At 37.2% G+C, this 14,469-nt stretch overlaps 1 protein-coding gene across 1 annotated transcript in view; it reads right to left on the reverse strand.

The window, feature by feature from the left end:
• Positions 1 to 14,469, reverse strand: part of CUBN (cubilin) — a 306,947-nt gene that overhangs the window by 204,700 nt on the left and 87,778 nt on the right. The window contains exon 22 of the mRNA XM_062210514.1: positions 7,829 to 7,959. Within this exon, the coding sequence (XP_062066498.1) occupies positions 7,829 to 7,959 (131 nt within the window). The remainder of the gene's footprint in view (positions 1 to 7,828; positions 7,960 to 14,469) is intronic.

Below are 14,469 nucleotides of genomic sequence, written 5' to 3' on the forward strand. Positions count from 1 at the left end.
AGTAACTAAAAAAAAAATGTAAAATAACTGCTAAAAAATTAATGAAGGCAAAGAAAGTCTGACCAGCCCTATCAACCATTAACCTAATTGATAATTATAAAATACTACACTTAATATCACTAGACTATACAGTTTTTTTCAAGTGTAAATGAAATGTATAGCAACATACACCACATTATGGGTTACAATATAAGTCTGAATATATTTTATACATTTGAAGTTAGGAAATGTATTACCTAACCACAAAGAATTATAAGCCAACGAATGTCTTGAAAATATGCAGATAGTTGAAAATTAAATATTACATCTATAAATAATCAACAGATCAAAGAAGAAACCACAGGGAATTAGAAAATAATTAGAATTGAAACTTAGTGAAAATAGAATATGTCAAAATTAGGACAATGAAATAAAGGAGTGATAAAGAGGACATTTTTCAAATCAGAAAATAAGATTAATTCTGTTTCACAGAAAAAAATTAGAAAAAGAAAAACAAACATAAAAGCCAATATATAAGAGATATCACATAGATGGAACATAAATTAATTCAATTTAAAAAGTTCTATCAGTAGAGAAAAATTAATGCCAAAAATGATTTTATGAAAAATATTAAAATTTATAGAAAAATAGCAAAATTAGCAAGAGAAAGAGATAAAACATAAATTACCATCTTCAGTAATGAAATGGATTTGTCAGTATAGGATTTTGATATATTCAAAGAATAAAGAGACTTATGAAACACTGCAAATAAATTAGACAACATAGATAAAATAGACAAATTGTTTTAAAGTCATAAATTCCTACAACTGACTCAAGAAGAAATAGAAAGCCATACTGCCTGTATCAAAGAAGCTGAATGTGTAATTTAAAGTCTCTCTACAAAGAAAACAATAGGCTCCATAACATCACAGATCAATTCTATGAAACAATTTTTAGGAACTTTTCATATTACACAAACTTGGAAAACGGGAGAAGAATACACTTTCTAACTCATTTTAAGAGACAAATGTAACTCATCCCAAAACCAAAGATATGTCCCAAAACTACAGACAAATACTTCTCACAGACATGAGTAAAAATTGGCATTGATTCTGGAAGCATACTCACACAGATACTCAAGCAATTGATTTTCAACAACAATGCAAAAATAATTCAACAAGATAGGAGGGGAGAATTCTTTCAACAAATAGTGCCTGAACAATTAAATTTATTAACTATAAATTCATTAAACTAACAAATTTGCATATATAACTTACACCATAAAGAAAAATTAACTCAAATGGATTACAGACATAACTATAAAATCTCAAAGTATAAAACTTGTAGAAGATTGTGTAGGGGAAATTCTTAGAACTTTGGTAGATAGCATTTCTTAGACAACATAAAAAACTCACCACCAAATAAAGGAAAAATGGATATATTGAATTTCTGCTCTCCAAAATATAACATTAAGAAATAGAAAAGGTTAACCACACACACTGAGAAATGATACTAACAATGCAATATATAATAGATAGTATACTTGTATCCAGAATATATAACATATGACTCCATAATGAAAAAAACCAACAAAAATGAGCAACATGGTTTTATGGACCTATCTTCTACCTATCTCTCCTTTCAAATATAATGAAAATAAATAAAGTGTCTTAAAAATACAAAATTCAAACATAAAACTTTGTCTATGACTTTTTGTTTTAGCTTCTGTTGCCAAAGGAAAATCCATATCCAAAAGCAGTTGGCATGTAATTATAGTCTAAGAACGTAACAAAAAGATGAAGAAGAAAAGTGCATTTCTTCCATTCCTAGCAATGGGAAAGCATCTCTACAGATCAAAGATAATTATTGGCAGAACTCACATATTTTTCTCTCTGACCAATCTCAAAAAATAATAATTCAGAAAGAAAGGAGAAAATATGCAAGCATCCCCTGTGGATCATTACAAATCATAAAACAAGGTTTTTCTAAAAATTATAATGTATCTCTGCCTCCAGGAAGAATTTTCAAGTAAGCTTTTGTAATGCAGCATTCAGTTTATTATCAACGGGGAAAATTTGAAATCTGGATAAGCCTCTAACCCACAAAGCAATAACAACATCAGCTCTACTCATCCTGTGGATAGTGGAATGCATCACATAAGGAAATCCTAGATTATCAGTAACTGCTCCACCATCTCTTTGTTTTGCCTTATGGGATAAATTATGATTGTCTCATTCCATTAAGGATCAATGGACTATGCTTTATAAAATAACTTATGAGATTTTTGACTTCCTGAATGAACCTATATGACTTCTGATTTTCTAGATATGCATGTGCTAAATAAACAGCCAATCCAGGAACCATCATCTATTTCTCATTGTATGTTTGCCGTAACGTTATTCAAAGTGAAGACTTGAGAGAAGACATTATCACAGGTTTGATTTTTCCCTTCAGAAAGAAGGCTTGCTGAGCAAACTCAACATTTTGCTGCAAATCACTGCTACACGATCTCAGTCATTGCTTTTTCTTTTCCCTTGTAGATGACCAATTCATGGACATCAGGAATCACATTGTGAATGTGGCCAAGTCATGGTCCTGCACAGCTATAATGTAATTTTCACACTGAATATCTCATTTATCTTCCCTGACTTCATGAGGGCTCTTAGACTCTGGAGGTTAAGTTCTGACAATTGCTTAGTGCAGACATGGCCAAGATAAAATTTGAACCTATTTCCCCCATTTTCAAATCCTGTGCCCTTTCATGATCCCTGGTTTCTCTATGTAACAAATGCCAATTTAGAATGAAAACACATGTGAGAACAGAAATACCACAATTATATATACTTCCTTCACAATTTTCATCATAAGAACTAAACAATATAATTAAATATGATAAATGAACTGGACTGGGAAGGGCTAAGATGCCTGTACACATGATATACATGAACCTATGAGAAAACATGAATCAATAAGAAAGTAAATCTTTAAAAAACCTTTTCTAGGGAGAAAATACCTAATGATCACAATTCAAGTGGGCAGAAAGAGTAAGACAGCCTTGTGATTTTCCCAAAATATTACAAGGTAGTATCAAGGCTTCTTTATTGCAACTTAGAACCAAGACTTTTGGTTAAGGCGGGTAAGGCCTCCACCTGCAGTGCCGGCATGCCATATGGGCGCCAGTTCGAGTCCTGACTGCTCCACTTCCAATCCAGCTCTCTGCTGCGACCTGGGAAAGCAGTAGAAGAGGGCTCAAGTCCTTGGGCCCCTGCACCCATATGGGAGACCCAGAGGAAGCTCCTGGCTCCTGGCTTTGGATTGGCATAGTTCCGGGCATTGCAGCCAATCGGGGAGTGAACCAGTGGATGGAAGACCTCTCTCTCTCTCTCTCTCCCTGTCTCTCTCTCTCTCTCTCTAACTCTGACTTTCAAGTAAATAAATAAATCTTAAAAAAAAAAAAAGAAAAGGAGAGAGAGAGGCTTCTCTATCAGCCTCTCCTTCACTGGATCATGCACAGTACTTTCCACCAAGAGTGGCTATATTCCAATTTATCATTACATCTCCTTTCTAATTCTTCAGAAATTTATGTACTATGACTTGATTTTCAGTCTCTGGTAATTACAAAGGCCAAATTCTGTTAGACTTACTTGAATTGCTTGTTAAAAAATGCACACGAGGTGGCCAATGCTATAGCGCCACTGGTTAAAATCCCAGCCTGCAATGCCAGCATCAGATGTGGGCACCAGTTCGAGTCCTGGCTGCTCCCCTTCCGACCCAGCTCCCTGCTAATGCCCTGGGGAAGCAGCAGAGGATGGCCCAAATCCTTGGGCCCCTGTACCCGTGAGGGAGACCCAGAAGAAGCTCCTGGCTCCTGGCTTTGGATTGGCTGAGCTTTGACTGTTGTGGACAGTGGATAGAAGACCTCTCTCTCTGTCTCTACCTGTCTCTGTAAGTTTGTCTTTCAAATAAATAAAATAAATCTTTTAAAGAATGCACACTAGATTTATCTTAATCAGAATCTCTGAAAGGGTTCTGATACCCTTATTCATAAAACTGTCCTTCCTCCCCCAAATTTCTTATGAACCCTAGAGCTTAAGGATGCTACCATTACCAGAATAGAGTTTTAAAATAGAAATAGAAACCTGTACACTCGTTTCTTATAAAGAAACCCTCTTTCACTCTTAAGTGTATCATCTTTTCACTTCTTACTCCTATATGCCTTTTTTGAACTCACTCTATGATGAAAAACAGCATTAGTTACCGAGGGGAAGGGTGAACTGATGGAAATGGGGAGGTTGGGAAAGATCAAGAGGGCTCACCTTTAACCTATATTGACCTATATGATCATTACTGGCTATTTCCCTAAACAACTGTAAAGCTCTTCTCTCTGTAGAAAAATAAAAAGAGCTCATCTGAGTTGAACTGTATGTCTGTATTGAATGTTATAAGGTATACTATGTGCAATTCATCTACTGCATTTCCAAAAGCGATGTAGACATGGAAAAAGAAATGGACTATACATTGGGACCTATTTGTCTAGTTTTGCTCTTACACCAACTTTGTATCCTTATATTCTTGGGAAGATAAATTCAACATTCTAGGTTTATTTCTATCATTTAAAACTTAAGGTAATTAGGCTAGATTTATGTTTTGAATTTTGTTGTGAAAATACATTTCTATCAGTCTTGCACATGCAGAGATACTGCAAACAGATTTTATGAGGTGACTCCTAAATTTGTATGATAAATTCTGGTGAATTCTATTTTATTATTTTCTGTTTTACCCCATAATTTTAACAAATGCAAGCAGTGACCTAATAAATTAACTTCATGTCTCATAAATGAATCATGAACTACAGTTTGAAAAGCTCTGGTCTGGATGTTATGTAGGTTTTTATCTAATATTAAACTTGAAAATGCATCTGTTCTTATTTATACTTCTAAAGTTCCCTCTTGGTAGGATTATATATTCACATGTACACTAAAGATGGTAATAGGCTATAAAATTACAACTTAAATTGGAAAAGGTAACTAATCAATCATAAGAATACTAGAGTTTGAGAATATGATTAGGATTCAAATAGTCTATATTTTCAATTAACAAACATTTAAAACCTAGGCTCACCATCAGTCACTAGGAACTTCTCTAAGGAGTTTCTAATCACTAACATTTCACTTGTTCCTTCTTTCCTTTCTGGCTCCACAGGACATCTGGGTAAGGCAGGAGCAGAGATGTGGGAGGAAGTCAAAGTAATGACACCAAGCAGATCCCTTTCTTCCCAAACACATACTTTGGGGCTGACATCATAGCCACACCACAGGAACTACAGATGGAAGAGTTAAACCAGGAAACTTTTATCAGATGAAGACAGGAAAGATTTCGGCAGGGGGAAACTCACATCTCTTGTACTGAGGAACTAGAAATCAATAAGCAAAATCTATCATTGTTGATCTGAACATTACTTCTGCTAGAACAATAAATTAGAGTGAGAGGATGAGGATTCCTTGATATTTTCTCCTGATATTATTTTATTCTGCAGAAAATACCAAAATTGAATAACTGAAAAGAAAACTCCCTGTTTCCAAGTCAGCAGCTCACTCTGACTCAGGCTGCGTCAATCTCCATCCCCTGAGCCCAGCCTTTCTCTGAGCAACACTGCAGGGCTCCCCTCAGCCATTCAAGAGAGCTTTTGACTCATATACTAATCTATGGGAAACTGTGACAGCATCCAGAATTGTAAGTGGAAGGTGCCATATGGCTGCCTGGATCCAATCATCTGATTGCTATTTAGAGTGTTTTGACTGTGTTAGTCAGATCTGTGAGTTCATCCAGCAAAAGTCAGGCACACAGTGACCTGCCAGGCTAGATCTAGGGACAGAAAGTGAACATTCCCATGTCTAGTGTTGCAGACCTGTCTGGAACAAATAGAAGCCAAAGTCATGATTACCACACAGGGAAACAGGCTGGGGAGCGTTTGGAGTTTGTCGCTTTACATTTCCCTTTCTTTGGTAGCTCTTGCTGTTTCTTCTGCTTCGGCTGACTTTTTTCCTCAACTTAACTTTTATTCTGCTTATTTTGTTAAATCTTGTTTCTTTCTGCACTACGTATTGTCTCACAAGTTAATATTAACAGAATTGTTGTAGACATTACAGAAATATGTCTTACTTTGCATACTATTACAAAAATTTCCATGATACTTTCAAGAGTTCTGGCTTGCGCTATATCTAAGATATGGTTAGTTTATTCATGCAGCAAATTAAAATGATGTTCATAGGTGATTAACACCAGAAGACATTTCAAAGATCATCAAATCCAATCCTGTAATTATACAGATGAGAAAACTGTAGCCCTGAGAGTTCTAGTGACTTACTCCTAATCCTAATCTAATATGCTCTGTGGTTTGGAGCCAAACATAGGAGAAAGATAAAACTACAGAAGTATGGAAAATTGTATATGCTCTATTTCTTGAGAAAGCAGTTTTGACTGTTGGACATCAACCACTTGAACAAAGTCCAGTGCATATGTCAACTGTACAACCTAACCTATTATGAATTCTGGGGGATTTAATTTCCCCTGTGCTTGAACTGTATAATGAACTGTCTCCTAGAAGTTTCTGCCAAAGATGAAATTGTATGATTCTGTCATATTCAGGGTTCTGGAGAAGTCTAAAGCCTTGTTTGCAAAGCAAAGAACTGCAGTTACTGTAGGGAACAGCACTTTTGCCTGAAATGAAGAGCAGTGACTAAACCCCCAGAAGGAAAAATAAATGAGACATTGGGTTAGGGGTTCTGAGTGGGAATTTTTTCTATTTTTATTTATTCATTTTTTGGGGAAGTAGAGCCTTTAAAAGATACATCTGGAGGCCTCTGGATATAGTCTGATAGAACACATCAAGGCATAGTAAATATGCCCAGTTGTTCCTGAAAGGAGCATAGTGAACCACACCCTGCTTCTGGGCAATTCAGAGGCTGGGGAAAGCTTGACAAACACAGTCAAGATGTGCCTTCCATGTATGCATCTACTGAATGCTGCTTTTGTATAAATATATCTCTAGAGATGATGCCAAATGATGGCACATACTTATGAAAAAGGTACCCATCTCAGTGAGCACCAGCATAAATCCCATAGGCTCTTGAGGATAGGGGTATCTCTGGATTCTATGTAATCAGACTGCTTGTAAATGTGTTTGTTTTCTTCGTTGCATTTGCAAAGAGCAAAGTAATGATGAGAATTAAGTAATAGGAAAATTACAATAAAAGGAATAAATATTGAAAGGTTCAATTTCATTAGATTAAATTTAGAATTCTATCCTGGAATAGAATTCCATGCAGTAATCTCTTACTTTGACCCATTTTTTATTTTCTAATATAAATATTCAGCTTCCTTGATATACTTTTAAACTTGATATTTGATATACTTTTTAAATTTGCTGCAGCTTCTGAATTCCTTTTACCCAGAATTACTACATTTTGTATTTTGTCCCCATCACTTTATTATTTTCTCTTTCTCACCCTCTCCTTCTTTTGCTCTTTTTCAGACTCGCCATCTGAACCACTTGAAAGTCATTTGGAGACATTATGTATCTTTACCACTAAAAGCTTCAGTATATTGTTCCTGAGGACAAAAGCATTTACACACAAAACAACAGTCCAATTACTAAATTTTGAAACTGTAACATTGATACAATGTTCTTGTCTAATCATTAATCTACTTTTAAGAAAAAAGCCATTTAAGTTACTACACTTTATTCTAAATATAGTTTCATTGTGCATCAGAGGATTGGGGATTAAGTATTCTCATTGTAGTTTAGATATAAGTACTGTTTTGTAATGGAGTAAATGAGACAGTTTACCTTTTGACGCATCCATTGCTTCATACTCAATTAAAAAGCCTTCATAGGCAAGGTCAGAGTCAGCCACAAATATCAACTTTATTGAGTTTCCACTGCTGATCAGAGAAGGTGGGGAGGAATGTCCACAAAATCTATTCCAAATCAAGAAAGAACAGATACAGGGTTTAAACACTGTTAGTGTATTTGAAATTACGTATGAAAATTCATATATATTTTATTAACCTTGTAAAACAAATATAGTCATGCAAAATATTTACAGTCTTTTTTTTTTTTTGACAGGCAGAGTGGATAGTGAGAGAGAGACAGAGAGAAAGGTCTTCCTTTTTGCCATTGGTTCACCCTCCAATGGCCGCTGCGGCCGGCGCATCGCGCTGATCCGAAGCCAGGAGCCAGGTGCTTCTCCTGGTCTCCCATGCGGGTGCAGGGCCCAAGCACCTGGGCCATCCTCCACTGCCTTCCCGGGCCATAGCAGAGAGCTGGCCTGGAAGAGGGGCAACTGGGATAGAATCCGGCGCCCCAACCGGGACTAGAACCCGGTGTGCCGGCGCCGCAAGGCGGAGGATTAGCCTGTTAAGCCACAGCGCCGGCCAAAATATTTAGTCTTAAGGAAGGTCAACTGTTCACGACTCCCTCCTTGAAATGGTTTGCTGTCTGGTTGTGTGACTTTTCATGAATGAAATATTGGAAAGTACATGCTACACTAGATGGCCATACAGCATATTAATCAATCTGTTAACAGAAGTATAATAAGCAAAAAAAGACAAGGGAGGTGATAAATCATAAATACATATAGTGGGGCAGGTGCTGTAACACAGTGGTTTAAGCTGTCTATTGGGACACCTATATCCCATATCTTAGTGCCTGGGATCAAGTCCCACCTCTGCTTTTAATTCAGCTTCCTACTAATGTACATCCAGTGAGGCAACAGATAATGGCTTAAATATTTGGGTCCCTGTCACTCATTTAGAGAGCTAGGTGAAGATCCTGGCTCCTGGCTTGGATCTGTCCCAGCCCTGACTGTTATGGGCATTTGGGGAGTGAACTAGCGCATGGGAGATCTCTCTACCTCTCCATCTGTCTTTCAAATAAATAACTAACTTTTAAATATGTATAGAGAACACACTTTAGAATCAATTCTATCACTTAGAGGTAAGATGACTCTGGGCAGATCACTTACTCCCCATGCCTCAGTTTTCCCATCTCTAAAATAAGGATGTATTTTAGTATAGAACTCACAGAGTTGTTTTAAGAATTTGATGACTTTATAGACTCTGTATATAAAGCACTCAGAATCGTGCCTGGGATAGTGGTCCCCATATGGGTGGAATCTACTATCTTCAAACAGCTGGCTTATGAAGAGTTAGGAGTATGATTACTAAGCCATGTCACATTTTTGTACTAAAACAAAAAACTACTCTAGTAATGCAAAAACTAGCATGATAACAGAATCATTATTCTCTGAGATTTTATTTAGAGAAACAACTGTAAGAAGTGACTAGAAAATAGAAATCTCAAGACAAAGCATACTTGGTAGAAGTAAACAAATGGAATGACAGAGTAAATAGTATGGAAATGAAAATATGGAACTATGGATGAATATGGAAAATGCATGAGTTATTTGCTGAGGGAGAAAAAGAAAAAAAATGGTGTATGGGGATCTGTAAAGACTTCATGTGAAATATGTATTATGAAAAAACTGTGGATTTTAAAATAAATTTATCCTGTAATTTCAACTTTTTTGATTTTTGAAGTATCCTCATATAATATTTCATTGTCCAAAAATTTAACATCTCAATACAAATAAAAGTTGAAGAATTAATTCATAGTTTCAGTGTCTCTGTATATGTTCATGTCTATCAGATTTGAGCAAAGTAATTATAGTTTATGCCAGTCAGCAGAAATTAGATATTGTGCAGTGGATATAAGAACCTATTCCCCTCCCCCCAAAAGAAAAGAAAGCTTATAAGATGAAAGATTAAGATCGGTAAGAAGAAAATAATGAAGAATAAGAATAAAGCTAGGAAAATAAGGATAAAGAAAAATGTTTAAAAACTGAATAACAAAACAAAACTGCAATAAAAATAAATTTTAAAAAACTAGGAGATTTCCATTCTCAACAAAGATGTAATCACAGGAACTGGATTTAACCTTGTACCCAAAACAGCTAAAAACCTAGATGAAATATGTAAAACAATTGCTCTCAAGAGACAGGATAGCAAACAGTGAAGGAAAACCTCTGTTCACAGGCAAGAAAAGCAAAACTGGAAAAGATAAAAATGGTTCCAAGTAACTGCATTCCAGAACAAAGTTCAAGAATACTAATGTCTAGTAACTAAAAACATAAAATTGAAAATGGCTGGCATTCCAACAAATGTTACCAGGAATGAATATAAGCAAGAATGTATAATTCATAACAAGAGGGAAAAATTTATCAAAACATACCAAGGGATGATAAAGATGATTGAATCTATAGTAAGGATATTAAAATAATTATAACTGTATCATATATATTTAAGAAGCTAGAGTTAAATTACTATCAGGTCAGAATAACTTGTTACAAGATATTTTTGTAAGCCTGATGGTAACCACAGAGCAAAAATCTATAATAGAAACACTAAAAATAAAAAGGAATCAAAATATACTAGTACTAGTAGAGAAAATCATTTAACCACAAAGGAAGACAGTGAGAGAAGAAAAGATTCACAAACAACCAGAAAACAATTAACAAAGTGGCGGTAGTGAGTGTTTATCTAACAATAATTCCCTAGAAGGTAAGTGGATTAAATTGTCCAGCTAAAAGGCAAAGAATGGTTGAATGGATAAAAATAGAATCATAATTCAACTATATGCTGCCTGCAAGAGACTCACTTCATCTGTGAGGATGCACCTAGACTAATGGTAAAAGAGTGAAAAACGATATTCCATGCAAATGGAAACCAAAAGAGAAAAGGAATAGCTATTCTTACACAAAATAAAATAGAAAATAGACTTTAATTTGAAAGCTGTAAAAAATAAAAATAAAAATAAAAATAAAGGAGCCAGTGTTGTGGAACAGGGATGTTAAGCCACCTCTTGAGATGTCCACAACCCATAGTGCCAGCTGGAGTCCTGACTACTCTGCCTCCCATCCACCTTCATGGTATTGCATCTGACAAGGTGCAGAAGATGGTACAAGTGCCTTGGCCCCTGTCAGCCATGTGGGAGCCCAGGATGGGGCTCCTGGATCCTGGCTTTGGCCTGGCTTAGCCCTGTCTGTTGCAGTCATTTGAGGAGTCAATGACTGGATGTTAGATCTCTCACTCTCACTTTTTCCTGTCACTTTGCCTTTTAAATAAATAAATCCTTTTTTAAAAAACTGGAACAAGAGGCCGGCGCCGTGGCTCAACAGGCTAATCCTCCGCCTTGCGGCGCCGGCACACCGGGTTCTAGTCCCGGTCGGGGCACCGATCCTGTCCCGGTTGCCCCTCTTCCAGGCCAGCTCTCTGCTGTGGCTAGGGAGTGCAGTGGAGGATGGCCCAAGTCTTTGGGTCCTGCACCCCATGGGAGACCAGGAGAAGCACCTGGCTCCTGCCATCGGAACAGCGCGGTGCGCCGGCCGCAGCGCGCTACCGCGGCGGCCATTGGAGGGTGAACCAACGGCAAAAGGAAGACCTTTCTCTCTGTCTCTCTCTCTCACTGTCCACTCTGCCTGTCAAAAAATAAATAAATAAAAAAAAAAAAAAAAAAAAAACTGGAACAAGAGAGAGGCGGCAAGATGGCGGAATAGGCAGGAAGCACACTTAGTCCGGTGGGAGAGAAAGTTTAATATAAGTGGAGATACTGCAGGGTCAAGGAAGAGTAGCGGATGAAACAGCAGAGGAAACTCTTCCGGAACTAGTGATTCACAGTGGACCTGCATGGAGAGCGTGGGAGCCCAAGTTCGGGACACCAGCGGCAGACTCAACGCACCAGCGCTGGAACGCGAGGTGAGCCGAACCTCCATAGCCCGAGATACCAGCAGGCAAGCGGAAAGAGGAGATTAGAGGGAACGAGGCTTGAAACTCCGTGGGGAAAAGTTCACCAGGCTAACTAGAAGAGAGAGAAAAAAAAAAATAAAAAAAGTGACTGATACGGACACAAGTTTCTCTCTCTCCGCTCACCTCTCACAGGCGAGCAAGACAGAGCAGGCGCCATTTTGGACATACGTCATAAGCAGGGCGACCTCAGGTCTGCACCAGCCCTGAGCCTAGCAGAAAAACCTGACTCTGGGGGGAGGGGTGAAATAACAGGAGATTAGCATCTAACTTGGCAACCCAGTGGGAGACTGCAGGAGAATTGGAGCCCACACTGAGGGCAGCAGAGATTCCCTGTGTGGTCCTTGGGAAAGAGCTTCCGATCTCTGGCTCCTGTGGGTATATCATTTGCCTGCTAACTACCTCCAATTACGTTCAGCTGTGCGGAATTACTTCCCTTTTAAATCAAAAAAAGAAAGAGAGATTTACCACACCTAACCTGGGAGTGTCATCCTTGACACACCCTCAACCCTGAGGAACCAAACACAGCTCTCAGTCCACACTCATCTCAAGCCTCTAAGGCTCCACTGAAAGCAGACAGTCCACTTAATATAGAGCCATAGTGTAACAAGAAAAAACACCACAGTGAAGAAACCAAATATCTCCAACATGCCAAACAACAAACGCAAAAACCAAGCTAACAAGAACAAGGAAGAAACTATGACGCCCCCAAATGAAAAAGACACCCCAATTCAAGATTATGAAGATGATGAGATCGAAGAAATGCAAGAAGCGGATCTCAAAAAATTGATAAGAACATTAAGAAGTTCTCAAAAACAAATTCTTGAACTACAGAAATCCTTCATGGACAAGATAGAAAATCTCTCTCGTGAAACTGAAATATTAAGGAGGAATCAAAATGAAATGAAACAACTACTGGAACAAGAAACTCTGATAGTGAATAGAAATCATAATGAAATGAAGAGTTCAATAGATCAAATGACAAACACATTAGAGAGCCTTAAAAACAGAATGGGCGAAGCAGAAGAGAGAATATCAGACTTAGAAGACAGAGAACAGGAACGGAAACAGGCAAACCAAAGAAAAGAAGAAGAAATTAGAAATCTAAAAAATACTGTCAGGAATCTACAGGATACTATTAAAAAACCCAACATTCGGGTTCTAGGAGTTCCTGAAGGCATGGAGAGGGAGAAAGGATTAGAAGGCATTTTCAGTGAGATACTAGCAGAAAATTTCCCAGGTTTGGAGAAGGACAGAGGCATCTTAGTACAGGAAGCTTATAGAACCCCTAATAAACATGACCAAAAGAGATCCTCACCACGACATGTTGTAATCAAACTCACCACAGTGAAACATAAAGAAAAGATCCTAAAAGGTGCAAGAGAGAAACGTCAGATCACTCTCAGAGGATCTCCAATTAGACTCACAGCAGACTTCTCATCAGAAACCCTACAAGCTAGAAGGGAATGGCGAGACATAGCCCAGGTACTAAGAGAGAAAAACTGCCAGCCCAGAATACTATATCCTGCAAAGCTCTCATTTGTGAATGAAGGTGAAATTAAGACTTTTCATAGCAAACAGAAACTGAAAGAATTTATTGCCACTCATCCTGCCCTGCAAAAGATGCTTAAAGATGTCTTACACACAGAAACACAGAAACATGGTCACCAATATGAAAGAAGGTAAAGGAAGGAAACCTCACAGCAAAAGATCACAGGAAGCTCAATTTCTCTTTGACATAGAATTAAACTCTGATGCTCTGTTAAAGCAATGTGTTAAAGTAATCTATTATGTTCTCTTGATGTCTGTTAAATTCTAATTGTTCAAAAACAGCTGAATTTTTATTAAGAGCTATGGGTTATTTAAATATGTGCTTATTTTCAAAAATTTGAATAATCACCTTGTAACAATGATCAAATTTGGTCTATGTTATGTCATGATTTTAAGAAATCTTATTTCAACCAGATATTTTGGATTTTGAGCCTTCTTGGCATTCTTGACAGGCATTCAAAAAATCAAAGTTTCAAACAATCTGGTCTCTAAAATTTCCAGTAAATCCTGGACTTTGGTTTTTCCAGTTTGGGCCCAACTGAAAAAATCGAAGGACCTATGTCTCTCATCTTATAGAGATACCAACTAATCAGGCTATTTGGAGCATATTAGAAGTACTGTCAAGATGTGATGTGGTACCAGACTTTAAGTTTCTATAATGGAAAATGCTATTAATACAAATGTTTGAGAATTAAAAAGTCTAATGATCTTGTGTTACTAGACATGATAGTTATCTTAATGAGAAAGCCCCAGAGGCTTAAAGGGTTAAATACTTGTAAAATCCTACAGGTGCTTTCAAAAATACTGTGAAGTAAGCAAGTGCCTCTTGTTGGTTGATGAGTTTATAATTTTAAACATGGCGACTTAAAGTCTTTTGTCATCCACAGTTATATATGATCTGCTGCTCATAAAACTAAAGCGTTGTTGGTTCTGTGTTTAGCTGTCCTCCTATAGGTTCCTATGGACTTTTTCCAGCCACTTTTATTGTATTCAGTACTTTGGGATGGCTCTGTAAACAGATGAAGCCAATAATGTATTAACAGTACCAACTGAGAGAAAGTATGGTTAACTGAGGTT

The sequence above is a fragment of the Lepus europaeus genome, chromosome 14 (genome assembly GCF_033115175.1).
Source record: "Lepus europaeus isolate LE1 chromosome 14, mLepTim1.pri, whole genome shotgun sequence".
Taxonomy (NCBI): domain Eukaryota; kingdom Metazoa; phylum Chordata; class Mammalia; order Lagomorpha; family Leporidae; genus Lepus; species Lepus europaeus.